Consider the following 21,209-nt stretch of genomic DNA (forward strand, 5'->3'; position numbering starts at 1 on the left):
GGCGGGGGGGGGGGGGGGGGGGGGGGCGCAGGTGAAACCCAACCGGAGTGGGAAAAACAAATAAAACCGTTTTTTTTCCTGTCCGTCAGACGGATGCATGAGACACTGAAAGGGATTTACAATGATTTCCCTTTCCTCTGCTCGTGACTGGAGCACACGACCCACCCAGTTTAAAACAAGCTGAATTCTCTGCGCGCGCGTGTGCGTGCGTGTGTGCGTGTGTGCGTGTGCGTGTGTGTGTGTGTGTGTGTGTGTGCGTGCGTGTGTTGAGGGTCGTCCAAAAGTCCATGACAAATTTCCTTCCTGCAGATTCCCATCAAGCCTCATCCAGACCTGCCTGCAGCAGTTACAGAGAGGATGGTAAAGGTCGGGTTAAGAGCAATAAGGACCACATGGAGTGCTTTGGGGTTTATTTATGAAATAAATAAAATAACGTGATTTCTTTTCACGGCTGTCTGAAGACACAAAAACACCTTCAATAGCTCAGCAGGTGGCCACCAGAGCTCTGAAAAAGCCTCAGCAGGAGAGAACCTGACAAATGCCACGGAAACACGCCACATTTTAACTCTCAGTTTGTCATTTTAATAGCGTTTGTGAGGTAATTCTATAAATAATAAATATCTGACCTGTTCACAGCCTCAGTCTGAATATTTGGGGGGTTGGGACTGAAGAGTTGCCATCATCATATAGATTGCCATCATCTTGGATATGTTTCAAAAATTCTTTACAAGTGAAACTCAACAATTCGAATATGGGGCAAAATGTTATTTATGCCACTAATTTAACTAATAGGTGAAGCTAATGAATGAGACAGACTCATTCCAAGCAAAGCCAGATATTTCTGCCTTTATTTGTTACAATAGTGATGATTATGGATTGCAGCTCATGATAACCCCACATATAAAAATCTCTTTTTTTAAATGGTTACACTCAGTGTCACACTCTAATCAGCTAATGAATCCTAAACATCTGCAAAGAGTTCCTGAGCCTTTAGATGGTCTCTCAGTCTAAGTTGAATCACTGACATAAATGGACTTTTGACCGTACATTATTTTTAGGTTTTACCTTATATTAATACATTATGTTATTAAAAGTAGCATATCCAGGGCATCCAGAGTTCAAGTTCAACTCAGTGTTCTTCTCATTTCTGCATGTAATGAGATATTTACAACAGTGATGTGACTTCTAGGAGCCTGAAGCTGGTTTAACCCAACAGTCCACCTTGGTTCTGACTGTCAGACTAGACATTATCTCATCAGTCCTGTCATACGTCAGGTCTCTAAATAAAAACTGTTAGTTTGTAAACATATTCAGATGGACGCAACTCTAAAGTGTATTCCTGCAACAGTTTTAGAACACACAACTGTAACGTTGCTGTTGAATCAGCTGTGGTTAACTCACACATCCGTCATCAGGACATTCACGCATGTAGGCATTTAGAAAAGTGTGTGTGTGTGTGTGTGTGGGGGGGGGGGGGAATAGAAATCGCATGTTGGCTGATGAGATTATTTCTCATACGGTGGGTGCAGGAAATATTCAGACCCCTGTCAATTTGCATGAAAATGAGCAAAAAAATGAATTGAACTGATTTTAACAAATGATTGCAATGTAACAAAAAGTGAAAAGTTGACAGGGTCTGAAAACTTTCCGTACCCACTGTAAATCGAGATCTGAGGTCAAATGCGTGTCTGAGAGAATCTACAAGGCTGAGGCGGCTTATTTGCCCGCAGAGGAGCAACAAAGGGAGGAGAAGACGAAAGGGGAGAGTAGAAGTGAAGGAAGTTTATTTCAGGAGACGTCTCACTCATTTGTGCCTTTACAGCAGTAAGAGTTTCATCCAGTTACAACTGAAATCAGAATAAACTGAAGCCTGTGCCTGAATGGTTGCAGGTACAAATGATAATCAGTGAATTGCATCTAAATGGACTTTATTGGACATTTGCACACACACTTGGTCCAGGTACATTGGATTTCTCTGAGCAGAACTTTGGGTCAAAGTTAGGATAGAAAATACAAAAAGCGTAATAAAAAAAACAAGAAATACTAATGAACACAATCAAAATACTAAAGTATTACTACAATCAGCAGTCAGAGTCAGCACTAAAGGGTACTGCACTGGACCTCAGCTCGTACTGGACTGGTAATGAGGTAGACAGCTCATGGGACACAAGTTATGGTGTTGCACTTGGAATGACAAATGAATACCCACACAGTAAAGTCAGACGTTAACAAACAGGAGGATGCTCAAAACAACCCAAGCTAAGTTCTAGGTGTAGCAGTCCAACATGGGGAAGTTGGTTAAACCATATTAGGATAAAAGACAGGGACAAGGGAGGAGAGATAAACGGTGCAGCTTAAAAATAATCTAATTATACAAGAAAAGATGCAAATAAGCATTTAGAAAAGAAAGGATGAGACAGGCCAAGATCCAGACTGCTAGCAGTTTACACGTTACACCGCGATCATGAAATCTCTTAAATGTGTCAATTTTTCACCTTTACATGGCCTTGCATGTTTTTTTTTTACTGTTGACAAATCCATCATCAGCTGCACCCAAACTCAATCTCAGCTTCAGGACTTTATTTTTATTTTATTCATTTAGAGCAGGGTTGTCAAACTCATTTTAGCTCAGGGGCCACATTGAGGGAAATCTAGTCCCAAGTGGGCCGGACCGGTAAATTAAAAACAACTTCAGATTGTTTTCTTTGTTTTAATACAATCAATATAAAACAAGGCTGGAGCCTGAGGACAGTGTAGTACAAGTACAAGACCTGAAGTGTACTTGAACATTTGAAAAAAATAAAAAAATCAACAAATAAAAAAAAACATTCCTTAGTGATTCAAAGAGCTTACAGATCACATGGCTAGATCAGTTTCATGCAGCACTTAAAGTATATTTGACTCATTTTACTTTACATCTTTTAGCTTTCACCAGAACATCAACATCAGAAGTCACATCCTGAGTGGCGGCCGACTTCAGGATGGGATTCAAGTTCTTGTGTGAGCCTTGAGCGCAGCTTTGTTTTATTTATACTCATTACAGAGGTAACTTGCTCACAAAGATAAGTTTATTTTCACTCTACGTTGTAAAGTATGAAAATAAAGTTTACACAACCATCTCGCGGGCCGGATTTAACCCGCTTCCAGGCCGGATCCGGCCCGCGGGCCGCATATTTGACACCCCTGATTTAGAGCCTGCGGTTCTTCAGAGGGTGATGGAAGCAGAGATCTCCCAGCCCCGCCCAGATACCATCGACCTCCTTCTTTTCCACACATTCATCAGCTCAGGGTGTGGATGAAAATGAACCCCATCGTCAGCGGCTGTCAGTTCTACTGTATCTTACTTCAGCTCACTGTGTCTAAACCCGCACAGAGCTCTTCTGGACTTGTGTTTGGGTGGTTGTGACCAGATAGCAGTAGCTTCCAGAGACAAGACGTGCAGCAGCCATCAGTCTCGCTCAGATTCAGGAGTGTTCTGTGAATCAATAGCTGCATCTCCTCCAGGAAACACATTACGACAACCCTCCAGCCACAGCTGACTCCAGATTCGTTTCCAACAGCATAGCATCCATCAGTCAGATCAATCACAGCAAATGTTTTTGTAGATGTTAATATGCTGTCATTGTTGGAATCTGGAGAGTGTGGGAGTTCTGTGTTATTGTGAGCTTGTGTTTCCTTCCAGATCCCTAAAGGCAGCTCACCTCTGTGCCCCTAAAACACAATGTTTTGATTGAATGGTTGTAATTAAAACTGGTGCTGGCCCTGGAGCGCCAGAGGAACATAAACACTCTAAATGGTGCTGATAGTCACGAGCAAACCTCTGGCCTGGGATTTACCACGTCTCTCTGCAGGAATAAAACTGATAATGTTCCAAAAGCACAAAAACTCGTATTAAATAAGACGTTGCTCACACTCATAACAATAGGTCCGATGAAGGACGACAAGATCGTCGCTGCTGTGTCAGATGAAAAGTCTGGAGTTAATTAGTCCTGCTGAGTCCTGAGAGACAACAAAAACTCAAGGATTCGTCCTTGAAGTGCCAGCGCTCCATCCGGCCCATCCGAGGGTCAGGAAACAGATTCCAGCTCTGCAGAGCTCCCATCCGAGGAAGGATGTGGAGCAAGCTCTCTCTCTCTCTCACTGAAGTTCACATCCATGATGAGCCTTTACATTTACGTTTCTCATCACAGAGCCACTTTGAAGCAGCAGCCTGTGAAGTTTGTTTTGTTTTGATTGTTTCAGCTAAAATCATCAGCTCTACAGCAGGTCGTGTCCCTCGTCATTTAGCAGCTCTGGCAGCCTGCTGGAATGCAGGAGCAGCACTTCTGCTCATAAATTATTCACCAAATGTTTAGCCTGACTGAGGAGATTGGATATTGACAGCATAAATTTGTGATGCTAACCTATACTTGCCACTAAAAGTAGAGAAAACATGAAGTTTAGCGGTCATCAAGAAGGCCCAACAGCGGCTGCACTTCCTGAGAGTCCTCAGGAAGTACAAACTGAACACCGACCTGCTGCTGACCTTCTACCGCTCGTCCATTGAGAGCCTGCTAACCTACTGCATCACGGTATGGTACGGCAGCTGCACCAAGGCGGATAGAGTGAGGCTTCAGAGTGTGGTAAAGACAGCACAGAAGATCATCGGCTGTCCTCTCCCCTCCATGATGGACATTTATTCCTCCCGCTGCCTCAGTAGGGCAGCAAACATCATCAAGGACAGCTCCCACCCTGGCTTCAGGGAAGCGCTACAGGTGCATCAATACAAAAACCCACAGACTCAAAAACATTTTCTTCCCCAAAGCAATAACCACCCTGAACTCACACATGCACCGATAACACAGCCCCCCACTTCCCACTTCCTCCATTGACCACCACTATCTATTGATACCAAATTCCATGTGCAATAATTGTATATACATAAAATTACTGTCCATATGTACATAGCGCTGCAGAAGTGCCCCCCCCCCCCCTCAAGTATGTTTGTGTTACACTGAGTAGGAGATGCTCTGTATCTCACTTTACACCTGTATAGTGACGATAAAGGCATTCTATTCTATTCTATGTTTAGATCATTTAAGGAACTTTTCGTAGGCTGAAAGTCATTAGAGGCCCTGTTAGCAATGACTTTTCTGTCATTTCAGCTACTTGTTTTCAGGGAACATATTATGCAAACCCCTCTTTTTGAATCTTTTGTGCTGTTGCGTGGGTTTCTACTGCGTCTTTAAACACTAAACTTGAAAAAAGCCCAGCCAGCGTATTTTTTGTCAGTGTTTGGTTTTAGAATCATTTGCCTAAAACAAGCTGTGTCAAACAGTCCCTGTTTGTGACATCATAAATGTGGAAAGCAGAAGTAAAACCACCTCTAACTTGTTTAGACAGCTCATCTGCAAAAACTTGATTTGGGGATATCTTGCTCTCAATAAAAACAAAGGTCATATGTCCCCTTTAAAAGATTGCAGAATCCTTGTAAAATGATCATGTTTTGCAGTGAATGAGGCTAAAATGTGTGCCCAAACCATAACATCTCCCCCCTTGTGCTTCATACAGGCTCTGGGGCAAACATGCTGTCTCATACTGTAGCTTCACAACTCCAGGTTTGGTAGATAACTGCATGTTTGCTGTTATTTCAGGTGTTAACTTAATAGTTTCTCTGAGTGTTTTTCTACAGAGAAGCTACACCTGGGCTGGCGTTCTGCTGAGCTGTGATAGCCTCATGGTGGGGGCCAGCAGCTGACACACTGCTGCTAACCACTTAACATTCTCCCTCTCCCGTTAACATTTTACCTTCTTTAACACAGAATGTGCTACTACTAGTTCACCTGTTGAATTATTCATAGATTCACTCAAAAAAAGACAATAACATTTTTTTTTAAGAAATAGAATATCTGCTAAGAAATCACGATGTATGCAGCCACAGAAACACTACTTTGTGCTTATACTGAGTCAGGATCCTCTGGAGGTTTCTTCCTGTTAAAAGGGAGACTTCCTCTCCACTGTCACTACATGCTTGCTTAGTATGAGGATTGCTGTAAAGACAGATTCAACAAGTCAGTGACTCGATGCAGCTGCTGGGTTTTCTATAGAAAACTTTAAAATAATTGGAATAATGAACTGAGCTCAGTGCACCGAAAAGTCGACTCAACTTGAGTGTTGTCTTGAGACGACGCTCTAAACAAAATAAACTGAATAGAAACTTATTTCTGGCACATCTCCTGCTGACGTCCTTTAGTTTGTTGGTTTTATTTTTCTGTAGACTAGATTGTGCACCAATGATCACCTTTACATCATTCATTAAAATATTAGGCTTCTTGGTGTTTTTAAACTTGGATTGTGCATGATTATCAAAAGCTTAAAACAATCGCTTTCCAATGGTAATGTGCTGATTGGATATACGTCTACAGCGGATTCATTTGAAGACAACTCGTTTAAAGATGGCAGCTGCAGCCACTAACCCATAGCCCCCACTGGTTTGTATAGTTACAGCGGAGTCACTCACATGATGTACTCAAGTAACACCTTATCAGAGTGGATCAGTGACTGAATAAGATTTAATGTAAATGGATCCTTTTTAGTGGTTAGAGCTGTTGCCCTGTAGCAAGAAGTTCCTGGGTTCGCTTCCCAGTATATATGTCGATGTTCCCAGCCTGGGATCTTTCTGCATGGAGTTTGCATGTTCTCCCTGTGCATGCGTGGGTTCTCTCCGGGTGCTCCGGCTTCCTCCCACAGTCCAAAAACATGACTGTTAGGTTGATTGGTCTGTCTAAATTGTCCTTAGGTGTGAGTGTGTGTGTGATTGTTTGTCCTGTGTGTCTCTGTGTTGCCCTGCGATGGACTGGCTCTCTGTCCAGGATGTACCCCGCCTGATTGCCCATTGACCGCTTGAGATAGGCACCAGCCCCCCGCGACCCTGCGTGGACAAGCGGGTTCAGAAAATGGATGGATCCTTTTTAGTATAAAATGATCGAGACAATAAAGTACCAGATTTTCAGTATTTATTATGAGCAACTTTGTTACATTTCAAAATTTTTACTTGACTGTAGTCAGTTTATCCACTGCTGTAGAAAGTAGGTTCACACACACAGTTTGCAAGTTTAATTTAGAATCTTTGGATCCGTTTAATTTGTTTTAAATTAAAAACAACTAGAACTAGTTTTCCTACACTTGTACCTTACACCAGTCTAACTAATAATAAACCCTGAACATGAATAAACTGCTGCCACTCAACCAGGCGAGCATCCTGCTCGCCGTGTCCGAGCCCAGAGAGAACCCCGCTGTCACTCTGTTAGTCTGACCTTTCACCTGGCAGGAGGAAACAGGACGTTGGTGCTCTCGTGTTTGTGGAGATAACCGCCTATTATTGCTGATTGTGTCCGAGAAAACTCGTGCTCAGAAATTCCCGTCCAGGTGCAGCAGAGCCAGAAGCCCCATCTGTGCGTATGAGTGATTTTGGGCCGTCTTCCACAGTCCTGCTTTGATGGTGCTAAACAAAACCTACGATTGTTTCAAGTGACAGAGTCCAAACTTCCACCAAGTCGCTGCTGTGGGAGAAGAGTTTCAAACGACCATCTTTCAAGAAAAAATGTTTTATTTCTTCAGCAGGGTTTACAAAACCTGAGTGGCAGAGATACACAACCACAACAGGCAATAAGAACAAAACATGCCACATTCAGAATTAGGCACGCATCATGAATGCATGAACAGCAGAAGCCAACCGTCCTTTTGAGCCTCATGCTGAAGACACGAGAAACCATTCTATCAGAACATTTCAGTAAAGTGCTCAGGTCCTACAAGCTGATTAAATAGAGTGACTAAAATATCTTGTCAAGTGCGAATAAGGATACGTGATGAGATGATTATCCATTTGAAAATTAAAAGCAACCATCTACATATATTAAAGGTGTTTATATATATTCTTATAAAGCTCTCAAGTGTTGATCTGGCTGATTGGTCCCAAAACTGAGCAGGATTCTTCAGGTTGATCATAACACAGAAACACGAGAACAGCCCAAACCCCGTAACACAGGCATGTCAGTGCTGCGCTGTAACTGCTGACTGGTGAGCGGTCGTTAGGCAGACAGAGCAACAGGAGGGTAATGCAGGAGTCTTATAGGCTGAGGTCTGTGTCTGTCGTCGCTGATGCACGGGCTGAAGAAGGGGAGCGCTCTGCCCCTTGGTCCATTGCTGAATGTGTACAGCAACCTCATATCATCTGCGTCGTAGAAGGACACCCTCCTCTCATCGCAGTCCAAGTACACCCCGATCCTCTGAGGGGGCGAGCCAACCTGCAGCCTGGTCCACGGCTGCGTGCCGGCCCAGTACTCGTTCCCTTTCCGCAGCCGCAGGGTCCAGTAGCCGCTTTCAGGGCTCAGCTTGATGCGGGCGCGTCGGTCCACAGCCTCCGAGGCCACGCCCACGTCCCACTTTAGGCTGTGGCCTACCTCTACCTCCCAGTAGTGCCGGCCTGACTGGAAGCTCTGCACAGCCAGGATGTTGACACACTGGAGGAAGCGCTGGCTGTGGCTCGTGTGCAGGATCATATCGTCACACTCTACAGCCACGGTTTTATCCCTGGAGATGTAAATGCTGGGGTGTGCCGTTTCAACATCAAACACCAAAGGAGAAGGGCCTTTAAGATGGAAAAGATAATTAAACACTTTTTATTATTTCCTCCTCAAACATTGTTCAGAGCAGCAGCACAAGTGAACATACTGCAAGAGAAATAAAGACGTTCTCTCCCAAGTGTTTCCTGTAATAAAAATCCGTCCCAGATGAACTGCAATTAGAGTGTGTTCAGTCACGTCTCTGTAATTACTCCCAGCAATGCAGCAGAAGCCGTTTTCAGCTTGCATCTATTTGAATGTAATGAAGCGGATCAGGAGAGATTACCTGGCTTCACAGAGTGGAACATCTTTCTCCATGTGATGTACTGTAGCGGAGCCAGGTATCTGCTGCTGAAAGCATTCACATCGAAGTCCGTGTCGGTTTCCACCTGCACACAGGGCCTGCTGATTCAAAACACTATTAGAGACGGGTAACCTCGGAAGAGAGCACAATCATTAAATGTAAGTTTAAAAGATGCCTACCTTAGCTGAGGGAACTATTGGAAAAGGAAAAATATCATTACCTACATGTTTCTGAATGTTGTTTAAAGTTCTGATAGTAAATGTGACGCACAAACTGCTCCACCTCAGTCAGAGAGCCGTTCGCCTGCTGAAGCAGTCTTATGTTGTTCTCTAGCTCGCGTACGCTCAGCTCCGAGGCCTCCAGGTGACGCTGCACCTTCTGCAGCTCCTCCTCCTGCTCTCTCCGTAGCTGCTCCAGCATGCAGGTTTCCTCATCCTGCAGGATCTGATGGAGCGCTCTGAATTCACCTTTGACACGATCCCGCAGATCTGCTGCAACTCTCTGGGAGGAGGAGGAGGAACGATGGATGTGACAAACAGGAAACGTTGCACATAATCAGTCAAGTCTACTGGATGAAAACACACACACACACACACACACACACACACACACACACACACACACACACTGAAAGCTCACCTGGGTCCTTCTCAGAAATGAGACATGAAACACTTGTGCATTTGGGATATTCGTTTTATCTGAGAGCCGTCTCCTCATGTGTGATTTCAGATAATCCTATTAAGCTCACAACCCTGCTCCTCTGGTTAAAGCAGGTGTGTGTGTGTTAATGGAAACACTGAAAAGTAAACAAAACATTCAGCTGATCAAGTGTCTAATTCACCACGCACTGATTAGCTATACTTCATCCATGTTAAAATAACTACTATCCTACCAGCGATACCTGAACAGCCTCTGTTTGGAGAAACTGATTAGCAGTTCAGTCGTACCAGAGGCTAACGTCACTATGGCCAAGTTGGGTTGTCACGGTGTGAAAATCTAACCTCAAGGTTATTGTGACCAAAATTATCACGGTTTTCGGTATTATCACGGTATTTTTTTAAACGTTTACATTTTCAGCCCGCTAAATAAACCCTGCATATCAGGAAATATTGACCTCAGTTTGTGTCTAAATTTTGCCTAAAATGTGTTATTTTGTAATTATGTTGTTTATTTGTTTACATTTTTCTTTTTTAGTCTTTAAAATACTAATTTTGCCCATAACTTCTTACTTTTTGTCTGTTTGATGTCATCATTTAAAAATATTAGACCAGATGATACTCAGTACTCAAGTAGCCTTCTAATCAGATACTTTTTTACCCTTACTTGAGTAATAACTCCTATAGAGCTCCGGGAGTTGACGTCACTTCTCCCGGCATGCAACAGTTCAAATCAAAATGGCGCCATATTGGCAGGCAGAAGCCGGCAGCTGGACTATTTGTTATTGTCAGAAAACTCAATCAAACGGGAAATATGGTAGATTCCTGTTGTGCCCCAGGATGCAGAACAGACGCGGACGACATAAGGAATGAGCCATCTACAGGAGTCCCCAAGATCCGGAGCGCCGCAAACATTGGATGATTGTAATAAAACGCGCTAGTGACCGGGCTAAAATGAAACTGTGGGACCCCGAGAGTAAAGGTTTTCGCTTATGCAGCGACCGCTTCATATCAGGTACTTAAACCAACGTTTCCTCAACTGTGTGTGGTGTTTATTTTAAATGCTTTTATTACGATTCTTAGTGGGCTTCCTAAACTTATTTTGGTGTGGCTTTTTCTGTCTTATTACTCATAGCAACAAGTAAACATCACGTAAAACGTTGCCTCGTGAGTTCTGCGTGCTGCCGTTTCCGTGTTTTATGATCACAGCAATTAACCGGCTAAGCTGTATTTCATTTTCAAGCAATGGTTGATCAATTGTCAGATCACACATAAAAAGAACTTTGGATTGCTATTATCTGTCTCACCGAGACAGCTCTCAGACAGATCCTGAGATGCTCCTGCCTGACATATTTATTTTATTCACGGAAAACAATCAAACTAGTGATTTCTCTTGGCGTTCAGTCTATACATTCAAACAGCACAGCACTCTATTTAAACTACTTACGTGCAAATCTGTTATTTGTCCATCCATTTTCATCCGCGTATCCAGAGTCGGGTTACGGGGGCAGTAGCGTCGAGAGGCCCAGAATTCCCTCTCCCCAGCCGCCTCTTCCTCCGGGGGAATCCCAAGGGGTTCCCCGGCCAGGTCCGGTAAGAAGTCCGCTCCGACAGCTTCTGGCGTTTTTAAAAAGTATCCCAGGGACACGGTAGGGGTCGGAGATGTTTAGTCTATTTAATTTCTGACTATATAAAGCGATTTCTTCGGTTTTAAAGTGTGAAGTAAACTCCGGCAAAGTAAAATCCAAGCCGATCCCGTTCACGTTCATGGTTACATCCGTGTTTGTTTAGCTTCTTTTACCTGCCAATATGGCGTCTACTAACAGAGTCACGTGAGGTCCGGAGCTCTATATCAGGAAAACATTGTCCTCGGTTTGTGTCCTTCCAGTGAGCTTTGCAGATTTGGGAAAATTTCATCAGGCAGTAATCATTGTTAAATTCATAAACATTCTCAGAGAGAGACCAACTCTTATCTGCCCCTGGGAGCCCCGTAATGCATAGCGTCATTTCAACATGGCGTGTCCGTGACACGGTTTATATGCAGGTAGCGGCGCTGCGGCTGCTTTATATAGCGACTCGTTGCATTCTCCCTCAACCCAAATCCTCGGATCACGCATTTTAGCTAAAATGCTAACGTTAGCTTGCCTTGCGTTGACTGTAGAGTTGTGGGAGATGGTCACGTAGATGTGTCATGAGATTTGAAGCGTTGCTGCCTTTCACAGACACTTTTTCTGCACGTGCTGCAATCAGGATAGCCGTCTTCTATCAACTGTCCCTCGGCATTCTTCAAATATCCAAAATATGCCCGTACTTTCGACTTTGTCTTCTTTGAGGGATAAAAAATGTCCTCCTGAGCACTGCCGTCTCCTCCTCTGGCCATTATTTCAGCTTTAGCTTCAAGAAAGTTTTGGTTGTAAACAACAAAGTGCTCATGTGGCGCCGGCAACTTCAGCAGATGATACGGTGGCTGGTAAGGGTCACCGCGCCTACACAGCAGCCACGGTAATCCACCGAGATAATATAGTTTTTTTTAAAAACAAGACGGTTATTATTATTGTCAACTTTTTTTCACCGAGGTTTACCGCTACACCGGTTACCGTGACAACCCTATGGCCAACTGAGTCTCATTACTGTTATGGAAACTGACAGATGAACAGAACGATGTTCTGCTGCCAGAATGTGAAAAAATGATGCATGTTTGAAAGTTTAAAGATGGATTTGTTAAATGGCTACAAAGTAGTTGCTACAAAAGCCTTTTTCTTTCTAGCCTAGGGAACCTGGACCTACCTGCACAATATTGTAGGAATATATGAATGGCTTGTTTGTAATAAATGGTCCAGGACTTTCCAACCATCATGGCCCAGTTTTGTGAACCAAAGTTAAAAAAATCAGACCTGCCTGCCTTCGATGAGACAAGTGCTGCCAACATCACTCCATTAGTCACGACTAAGATGGCTACCAAAATAATCTACGACAACTGAAATAATCAACATCACTGTTAATTTTTGAAGTTTTGTTCATTTCAAACTGCCGACGTACCTTCTGCTGCCTTTCTGTCCTTGACAGCACAGTAGAGGCACTCGGTGTCAGCTGTGGTGTCACAAGAAAAGCCTAAACAACGGCGAGCCAGCAACAGAGCTCAAAATTTTGGAGCATTTTACAAAAGTTCAAGCAACGCTTGAGCAAAAACTGCACGGTAGAACTGGCCTTTCATGGCAGCACTGATTCACAAGCATCCTAAAAGGAAGCCCGTTGTGGAGAGTTAGCTCTTTAGGCTAATTATTGTTAATTAGCTGCTAGCATCAACAGCGAGCTACTCGTATTGATAGCTGTAACATTCACAATAGTGATCTGATCACACTTAACACATGTCATGTGTTTGCTGTAATGTTGCAGACTAATAATTTATCTGTTATAAAAACAATCACTGTTCAGTAAACAACCTTGTTGCCAAGCAACAACCAGCATTCATTATTTTTCCTTATTTTCTACAAGTTGCAAAGCTTATTAAAAGTTGTTAAATGAGCTATCGTTGTCTTTACTTTTCAGATTACACTTGGAAAAATAAGCTAATGGTAGTTATATTAGAGTAGCTGCATGCTGGCACTAGAAGCCTGGTCCGACTAAAACAATTGATTAGTCGACTAAATGGTCATTTGTTGCAGCCCTAGATGAGAGTAGGGCTGAAACGATTCCTCGAGTACCTCGAATAATTCGAGTACAAAAAATCCTCGAGTCAAATTCTCTGCCTCGAGGATTCGTTTAATTCATATTTAATTAATTCATGGTTTTGCAAACGCACGGGGTCATGTTTCACCCGGACCGAAATAAGTGATGCACATGCCCACTGGACTGCGAGTAGCGAATGTAACTTAACTTTCTCTTAAGCCATGGTGGACAACTTGAACCCCGGTGGAGTGCGAAAAAGACAGAAAATGTAAAAGTTGTGGAACCATGTTTCACGTCGTAAGGTGGAAAACGTAGTCCAGTATAAATACTGTAAAATGGATTTAGCCTACCACAACATCACATCTTCCGTGCTGCAGCACCTGTAAATGTCACTTCTGCAAGCGGACTCGGATCCTCTACAAGATAGTGCATTTTAGCCTTTATTTCTATGTATTCTGCAGACACTGTGCGACTTTTTCGTTTGTAGCAGTCAGTTTCAGCTCACACCGTACGTCTGGTAGCAACACGTCGGACTTAAAATGTGCTAAAAATTGCAGTTTTTACACAATATGTCAGACTTTTTATTGTGTTGTTATTGATATTTGTGTCCCTCGGGATTGCTGCAGGAGGACGCAGGTATTTATGAGAGTGGCGGAGGAAAACGAAAGAAAGTAAATAAATGTTTTGTGATCAGTATAATTTGACAAAACCACAGAAAACATGCTTTCTCGACAATCCTTGTTATTGTGTGAGAAAAAAAAGTGTAGAAATTAAAACGGACGTGTGTTAATAGGGAAACAGCCGGCGAGCTGTTTGCGCATGCGCCGTGAGCGTTTCTGGTTCTGTTTGGGCCGCAGCCGCTCGCAGCGCTACTTCAACAGTTATCCTCCTAGTTTTTGTCTGGCTTGCAGGCTGGTAGATTCTCGCACGAGGGGAAAATCGGCTCAGGTTGTTTACTTATTTTTTGCACACGCATTTGTTTACTGTGAAGTAAAGTTGAAGTGCTGAAGTTTTGCAAACTTAATTTTGAATAAAACTTGGAAGAATAACTGGCAATTGCTTTCTCATTTTGAGAGGTCTTTCATATTTTATAACATGCTATTTGATATAATGGTTTACAAACACAAAAGGGTAATTTATTAGAGTACTCGATTAATCGAAAAAAAGATTCGATAGAGTACTCGATTACAAAAATATTCGATAGCTGCAGCCCTAGATGAGAGACAGCACCGTTGTCCACTCCAGATGTCTCAGAGCACCCGTTCTAATCTCATAATCTCAGTTATTTTGATGTGAGGGTCAGTTTATCCACCCCATAATCAGAAGGCTACAGAATCCACTCCTGCTCAGTCTGTCGTCGTGTCCTTGGACAACACACTTAACCCAGACTGCCTGCTTGTGGTGGTCGGTTTGAAAGCCTCTCTTCTGTCAGTGCGCCCCGGGGCAGCTGTGGCTACTTTGTAGATCTGGGGTATTCAATCCTGGTCCTGGAGGGCCAGTATCCAGTGGTTTCTCTGCTCCAACACACTAGATTCAGTGGTATAATCACCTCTGTAGCAGCTCATCAGGCTCTGCAGAAATCTGTTAATCACCTGCTGATTGAAATCAAGTGTGTTGAAGCAGGGTCAAAACTAAAATGTGCTGGATGCCGGCCCTCCAGGCCCAGAACTGAACACCCCTGTTGTAGATGATCACCAGCAGGGTGTGAATGGGTGAATAAGTGATTGTGTTGTAAATCGCCTTGAGGGGTTCTAGGACTCTAGAAGATACTCTATCCAATATTATTTTTGTTCAGGTATAAAAACAATGAATTAAAATGTCTTATAAAACTACAGAACACACTCCATTAACCTCAAAGGCTGCTTATGTTTCCTGGGTTTGCTGCTGACGCACTCTGGCAGGATTTTATAGTTGTAATGCTCATTTATTCACAGCAGACAAACAAGAAAGGAGGATAATAGCAACCAGGGCACAAACACCTCTGAACATGAAGAGTGGAGTTTATTTATTCGGCTGTTTTGAATCACCAGGTGTGTGTACCTTTATGATATCCATCTTTTCTTTGTCTTTGTGGATGCAGTTGTCGATGTACTCCTTCCTTAAGTGGTGCCTCTCCAAAGCCTCGCTCAGCTGTTTCTGTGAAGCAATGAGCAGACGAAATCAGTGAGTGGGAATACGAAGCGTTCAACAAGGAGAGGCTGTGTCTGAATCAAGGATCTATTTAAAAAAGTCATGCAGTGGGATCAGAAAAACAGACCAAAAAGAAACATGTACACAAACATTTAGCTATGTGTGAGTTCAGCCCTTGTAAGCTGGTGCTGAAATACCTGCATGAGCTGATTCTTTATAAACTTCCTCCAAGAATTCCCAAAGAGCCACAAACAAAAAGCTTCTGCTTTGAACTGCTCAGTTTCATGAAACACCGAATCTTTGTTGCTGCCAGTGAGGTTAATATTTACTGGAGGGACCATTGCTCTTATCAGCTCTGGGAAGGGGCCGGTTAGTGAACTACTCACATAAAGACAAACAACTCTCTGTTGAAGCTGTTATGGCGAATCTGCAAACAAGCTAGGTTTCAAACTCGTTCACAGAACTCACCCCTCCCCTCGGGTATCTTCCCTGAGACGCTTCTGCAAGAACCAGAGACTCACATTGCCACAGGAAACGAGACAGAGCTAAACACCAGTCACCATGTTTTAGGCTCAAACGTCTTTTGCTGCCTGTGACTTCAGATGGTGTTTGTCTTTTTGGGACTCTGGTAATGTGTCCTAAAGTAAAAGTGGTAGCAGCCGGCTGTTTCTCCTTCTCTGATGTTATTGAGCGGAGAACCTCTCACACCAGTGGTGTTCTGTTGCTATACACAAATGTGTAATGAATGGAGGACCCAGGGAAATGCAACAGTTGGACGAGATGATCTGTGCTTCTGGTCCAAAACGTGTTATTGATGGAGGTTTATAGACAAATGCGAAAGAACGGCTTTATACATTTTTTTCTGTTTTGTTTTTTTCTCCATAATATATTTATCTCTATACTGTGTTAGAATGTTGGCAAGAGGTATGACATTTTTTCATTTGCTATAGCAGCTTTAAAGGCTGAACCTACAGGGGGCATTTTTTCTCAGAAATGTTTACCGAACTGTTAAAACAATCTGGTGTGGTCATGTGACCGATCCTCTTGCCGAGGTGGCATAGAGACATCCTGTCACGCTGCAAAAGGGAGCGGAGAGTAAACTTTAGCATGAACAAGTCCAACAAGGCGTGTTAAGGGTGGCGCTGTAGTGACAGAAGGACTGATGTGGACTGTAACAATTGCTCTGAGCTTTTACAGCTCACATGTAAAAAGCTGCTCATCAGTAATTGATTGGTTCACTTTGGACCACACTGTTGTTTGTTTATGATATAACACTTGACTGATGCATTAATAAGAGATAAGAAAACATACAGAGGAGGAGAAAGTGAAAACGCACCTCTAGTTTCTTGATGCTAGCGTCTGAGGTGGCGACTCGGACCTTCTCCACCATGGCTGTCACAATATAGTTGGTGTGAAACTGTTTGGAAGTGAACTCCTTGCGACACTGTGGGCATGTTACAGGCCCCTGGGTTCCCCTCCAGTACCTGGAGATGCAGGACTTGCAGAAGTGGTGCATGCAGGACAACATGACAGGGTCTCTGAACAGGTCACAGCAAATGGCACAGGTCAAGTCCTCCCTCAGGCTGCCTCTGACAGAGGAAGGTACCGCAGCAGCAGCAGCCATAGTGGACTTCTTCTCCAAAATATCTGAAGAAAAAGAAACCCAAAGCAATGACCTTCTTTCTGTTTGGCCAGTAAAAAGAACAGCGGACAACCGGGTGTTTTGTCGCACATTCATGTCAGAATGAAGAAAACTTTAGTTTATTGAAAGCATATTACAACGACTGTCTGTCTGTGTGTAAACAAGAGCTACCTGAAGGAGAAACGGGAAAACCAGAAGAGGAAATCAGGCGATAAATCACGCGGCTGTGGAAGCTAACGTCTGGTTTGTTATGTACAGCTTAGCCTGTTAGCATTTAGCCACAAAGCCGCTGGTTAAGTTTCAATCAACACCAAATATAAGTTATTTTCTCTGTCGCAACCACTATATAAGTTTAGATAATTATTTAATGAACTTACGGCGGAGAAAGGCGAGCTAAACACTTCCCAAACAGTCTCCACGGCTGCTCCAGCTTCTGCTGTTTCTGATGTCTGACGTTAAGTCGTATGAGAAATCTGCGCATGTGCGAGCTGAAAGCCGGCATTTGATTGGCCCATTTGACATTGAAAGTTAAAGCTTTTTGAGCGGATGAGTTAACTTCCGCTCCATTCACACGTGACAGATGTTTTGCTTTGAGTTTACCAACCCCCCATACCAAATTTGCTAAGAATAGAATAGAATAGAATAGAATAGAATAGAATAGAATAGAATATGTCATCTTTTTTCCTGCTGCTGCGACAGGTACTTTCATGTTGCAGCAAAGTAATAGATACTAATGACCTGTAAAACAGAAAAAATGAGAATTTTTATGTAATAGAAACTGTACATTCTAACTTTTTAAGCCTATATTTGAGACCAAACAGAAGAGAATAAATGAAAAGGTTTAAAATGCTATTTTCCATTTGAAATCTTTAGACAAACCAAATATCTGAAAATAAGGCTTCCAAAGTAGCCATAGCAAATTTAGGACATTATAATCTGTTTTGGCTATCATAAAATTATGCAATGTTCTTTTAAAATGTTGTGAATAAATTAGTATCATTAAAAACAGTTTTTTTTTAAAAATAACGCATCTTATTTTGGGTTTATTGTCATATCCACCCAGAAATGATTGAATAAATTCTTCAAAAAAGCTTAAAGCTGATATAGCAAATATGATACAAATAAATTATTTTAAATGATTCAATGCGATTTCCTGAAGATTTTAAACCCTGTCTCAAACAGTGGTAAATGGAAATGTGAATTTCAGACCCCTCAATGATTTCTAAGTGGGAGAACTTGCAAAATCATACGATGTTGTATATTCCTCACTGTATCTCAGTGACAACATGAATATTTTAGTGTCAGCATCTCTTCATAAAAATGCATTTGTCAGAACTTCCAGGCCTGCCAGAGATGCCAGTTCTTTGAGGTAGCTGTCACATCATCATAGGACTGTATATAGGGAGCCTGTCATGCCCATCTACTTCCGAACCATGGGTCCCTGGAAGAACAAAAATAAAAAAAAGAATGTAGGTCAATTGGGCTAAAAATTCTATTTTCTAATTCTGCTTGTTATGTGCCATGGATTTCACATATGATGTTCGTGAATTTTAAAGACACATTTTGATACCAAGATAGTGTCACACCCTGTCCTGTCTCTCCATTTGGTTCAGCCTGTGTTCCTGTTGATTGCTCCCACCTGCTTCTTGTTTCCCAATCACCCAAGCTCCCAGCCCTCCTGTATTTAAACCCATCCAGTCCTTTGTCTCTTGTTGCTTCATTGTTTCCATGTCCTGCGTGCGTGAATCATTAAAACCCTTTCAGTTGTCCAGTTTGTCTGCCTGCCTGCTTTCTCCCCTGCATGTGGATCCTCACCTCCGCTCCACTCACCAGTGCACCCTGACAGATAGAGCTTATTTTCAAATGGGGGGAATTAATATTTTAGGTTTTGTGTGAAAATAAGTCCAGAACTACAAATGCACTTCACAGAAGAGACCTCATTGAACCAAACACGAAGAAACACAGAAGGAAAATGGCTGTAAGTTCAGCAAACTTGAAATACTTCCTTCTGAAGGAAAGAACCACCGTAGATATGGCCATTTGGTAAGTAGCAGCTACGCTAGGGGAGAAGAGATTATTTGGCGATCATATATGCAACGTGTCGATGTCTGATTAGTAGTCATGCTAATTACGAACTTTTAGGCAGGCAAGGCAAGGCAGCTTTATTGATATAGCACATTTCAAATATGGGCAATTCAATGTGCTTTACAGTTAGCATTAAATGGCCCAACAACAAAGACGAGAACGCAAATTAAAAATATACACAGATAAAATTATAATTTAGAGCTAAAAGGAAAAGACAGAATTAAGGTTGAGCAATTACATCACAGATTACAGTGGAGACTATGCAGCATCAGAAACAATTCATTGAAAGGCTGATGAGTACATTAGGGTTTTAAGTTTTGATTTCAACAACACTAGAGTTGGGGCACATCTGAGGTCCAGGTGGAGCTGATTCCTTATGTGAGCAGCAGAACAGCTAAAAGCATCTTCACCATGTTTGGTTCTGACCCAAGGTTCCACCAGCTGATTGTTACCCAAGGATCTCAGAGCCCTATTGGGTGTGTATACAGGAATGAGATCTGTCATGTATTTTGGCCCCATGCCATTGAGTGATTATAAACTAGTTCGAGCACTTTGAAATTTACCACTTTGTGGTTTACTGGTAACCAGTGTAGGGATCTAAGAACAGGAGTGATGTGCTCCATTCTCTTAGTTCTTCTTAAATGAGGGAAAAACTGAAATAATAGTTTTTACTCCAAATGACCGCCAGCCCTATGGATTGGACCTTCCATTGTTGCTCCTCTATGAGAAGTCCATGATTGCAGACTCGGGTGTCAAGATAGACTCTGGTCTACGATTTGATAGTCAGGTGAAGTCTGTTGTTCGTTAGTGTTTTAATTGGTTAAGGCGCTTGTCTAATATTAAATCGATCTTAACAAAACAGGAGTTGAAAACTGTAGCCAATGCTTTTATCATCTCTAGGCTAGAGTACTGCAACTCCCTCCATGCTGGCTTGAGCCAGTCCTTAATGACTCGGCTCCAGCTGGTCCAAAATGCTGTTGCCAGATTTCTGTATGGAGCATGTAAGTGGGAGCATGTCACTCCCCTCCTGACAGCTTTGGACTGGTTACCGGTGAAGAGTTGCATCTTGTTCAAAGTCCTGGTCCTTGTTTTTCAAAACCTGTCTGGATCAGCCCCACCATGTTTAGCCTCCCTGCTGACCCGTTATGTCCCTGCAAGATCGCTACGTTCAGGTCAGAGTGGTACCGCGATCAAAGTGTAAGTCTAGGGGTGATTGTGCCATTGCAGCTCCGTGTCCTCGGCTTTGGAACCAACTCCCACGAGAAATCAAGTAGTCCACATCGCTACCCACTTTTAAAGCAAGCTTAGATCTGTTGCTTAGTTGTCTCTATTCACATTTCAATTGTTTTTGATCCCTATTCTTATGTTTTCAGCTCTTTTTTGTTTTTAAGTGTTTCTATCTCTGTATTTTATTATAGAGCTGTTTCATTGTGCTGCTTCTTGCACTATGTTCAGCACCTTGGGCCCCCTTGATTGGGGGTGGGAAGGGGCTTTATAAATAAAATGAACTTGAACTCACTCACTCACTCACTCACTCACTCACTCTCAGATGTCCCACAAGCAGGTTTATTGTTTGAATGCTGTTCAGCAGATTTCCTACATTTTTCAGTGCTTAACTACTTCCGTAGTTCTTCAGTTATTGCAGTAAATTTGGTATCAAAATGTTTTTCAGATATTCAGCAGTCACAAGGCATCCCACTGCTCGACATCTTTTACATTTTTGTATAGCTAATGAATCAGACACCAACCAGCCCCAAACATGAGGATTTTCAGTTCCAGCTGGAAGGAAGGAATGATTGAATGAACAAATGAATGAATTTTACAGAAAACCATGACCATAACGACTCACTCACTCATTCATCCTTTACTCATCCATCACTCACCCATCACTCTCACTCTTAAACGTCCCACAAGCACCTTTATTGTCTGAATGTTGTTAAACATAAACATATGCTGCCAAAGTCACAGTTCAACTAATTGTGAAGATATTAGTATCTAGTCCTATTCAAGCACCAGCTGTTTAGACAGTTCAGTTCAGTTCATTTTATTTCAAACATATACATTCACCAACATTTCATAAAATCATTCCATGCAGTTGTTTGAAAAGGAGTAGGGAGAAG

At 42.6% G+C, this 21,209-nt stretch overlaps 1 protein-coding gene across 4 annotated transcripts; it reads right to left on the minus strand.

Annotated features, from left to right (window-relative positions):
• Window positions 1-7,570: 7,570 nt before the first annotated feature.
• trim105 (tripartite motif containing 105) lies at window positions 7,571-17,504 on the minus strand. Of its 4 annotated transcripts, none has more exons than XM_015972537.3 (7): window positions 17,382-17,504; window positions 16,699-17,009; window positions 15,273-15,368; window positions 9,190-9,408; window positions 9,087-9,100; window positions 8,890-9,005; window positions 7,571-8,629 (listed from the first exon to the last, which is right to left on the minus strand). In XM_015972537.3, the coding sequence occupies exons 2-7, from the start codon at window positions 16,984-16,986 to the stop codon at window positions 8,070-8,072; spliced, it is 1,293 nt and encodes a 430-aa protein (XP_015828023.3). In that variant the 5' UTR covers window positions 16,987-17,009; window positions 17,382-17,504; the 3' UTR covers window positions 7,571-8,069. The 4 variants fall into 4 exon arrangements, with proteins under 4 accessions (XP_015828023.3, XP_015827952.3, XP_070411716.1 ...); XM_015972466.3 differs by having other exon boundaries at window positions 8,890-9,008; XM_070555615.1 differs by having other exon boundaries at window positions 9,178-9,408.
• Window positions 17,505-21,209: the final 3,705 nt, after the last annotated feature.

The sequence above is a fragment of the Nothobranchius furzeri genome, chromosome 1 (genome assembly GCF_043380555.1).
Source record: "Nothobranchius furzeri strain GRZ-AD chromosome 1, NfurGRZ-RIMD1, whole genome shotgun sequence".
Lineage (NCBI taxonomy): Eukaryota > Metazoa > Chordata > Actinopteri > Cyprinodontiformes > Nothobranchiidae > Nothobranchius > Nothobranchius furzeri.

Coding starts and splice junctions, on each gene's coding strand:
- trim105 (XM_070555613.1), bottom strand. CDS start 16,986: ATGGCTGCTGCTGCTGCGGTACCTTCCTCTGTCAGAGGCAGCCTGAGG. Junction 15,369..16,698: donor CTAGCATCAAGAAACTAGAG/GTGCGTTTTCAC, acceptor ATTGCTTCACAG/AAACAGCTGAGCGAGGCTTT. Junction 8,630..8,889: donor GTTCCACTCTGTGAAGCCAG/GTAATCTCTCCT, acceptor TCCATCTTAAAG/GCCCTTCTCCTTTGGTGTTT.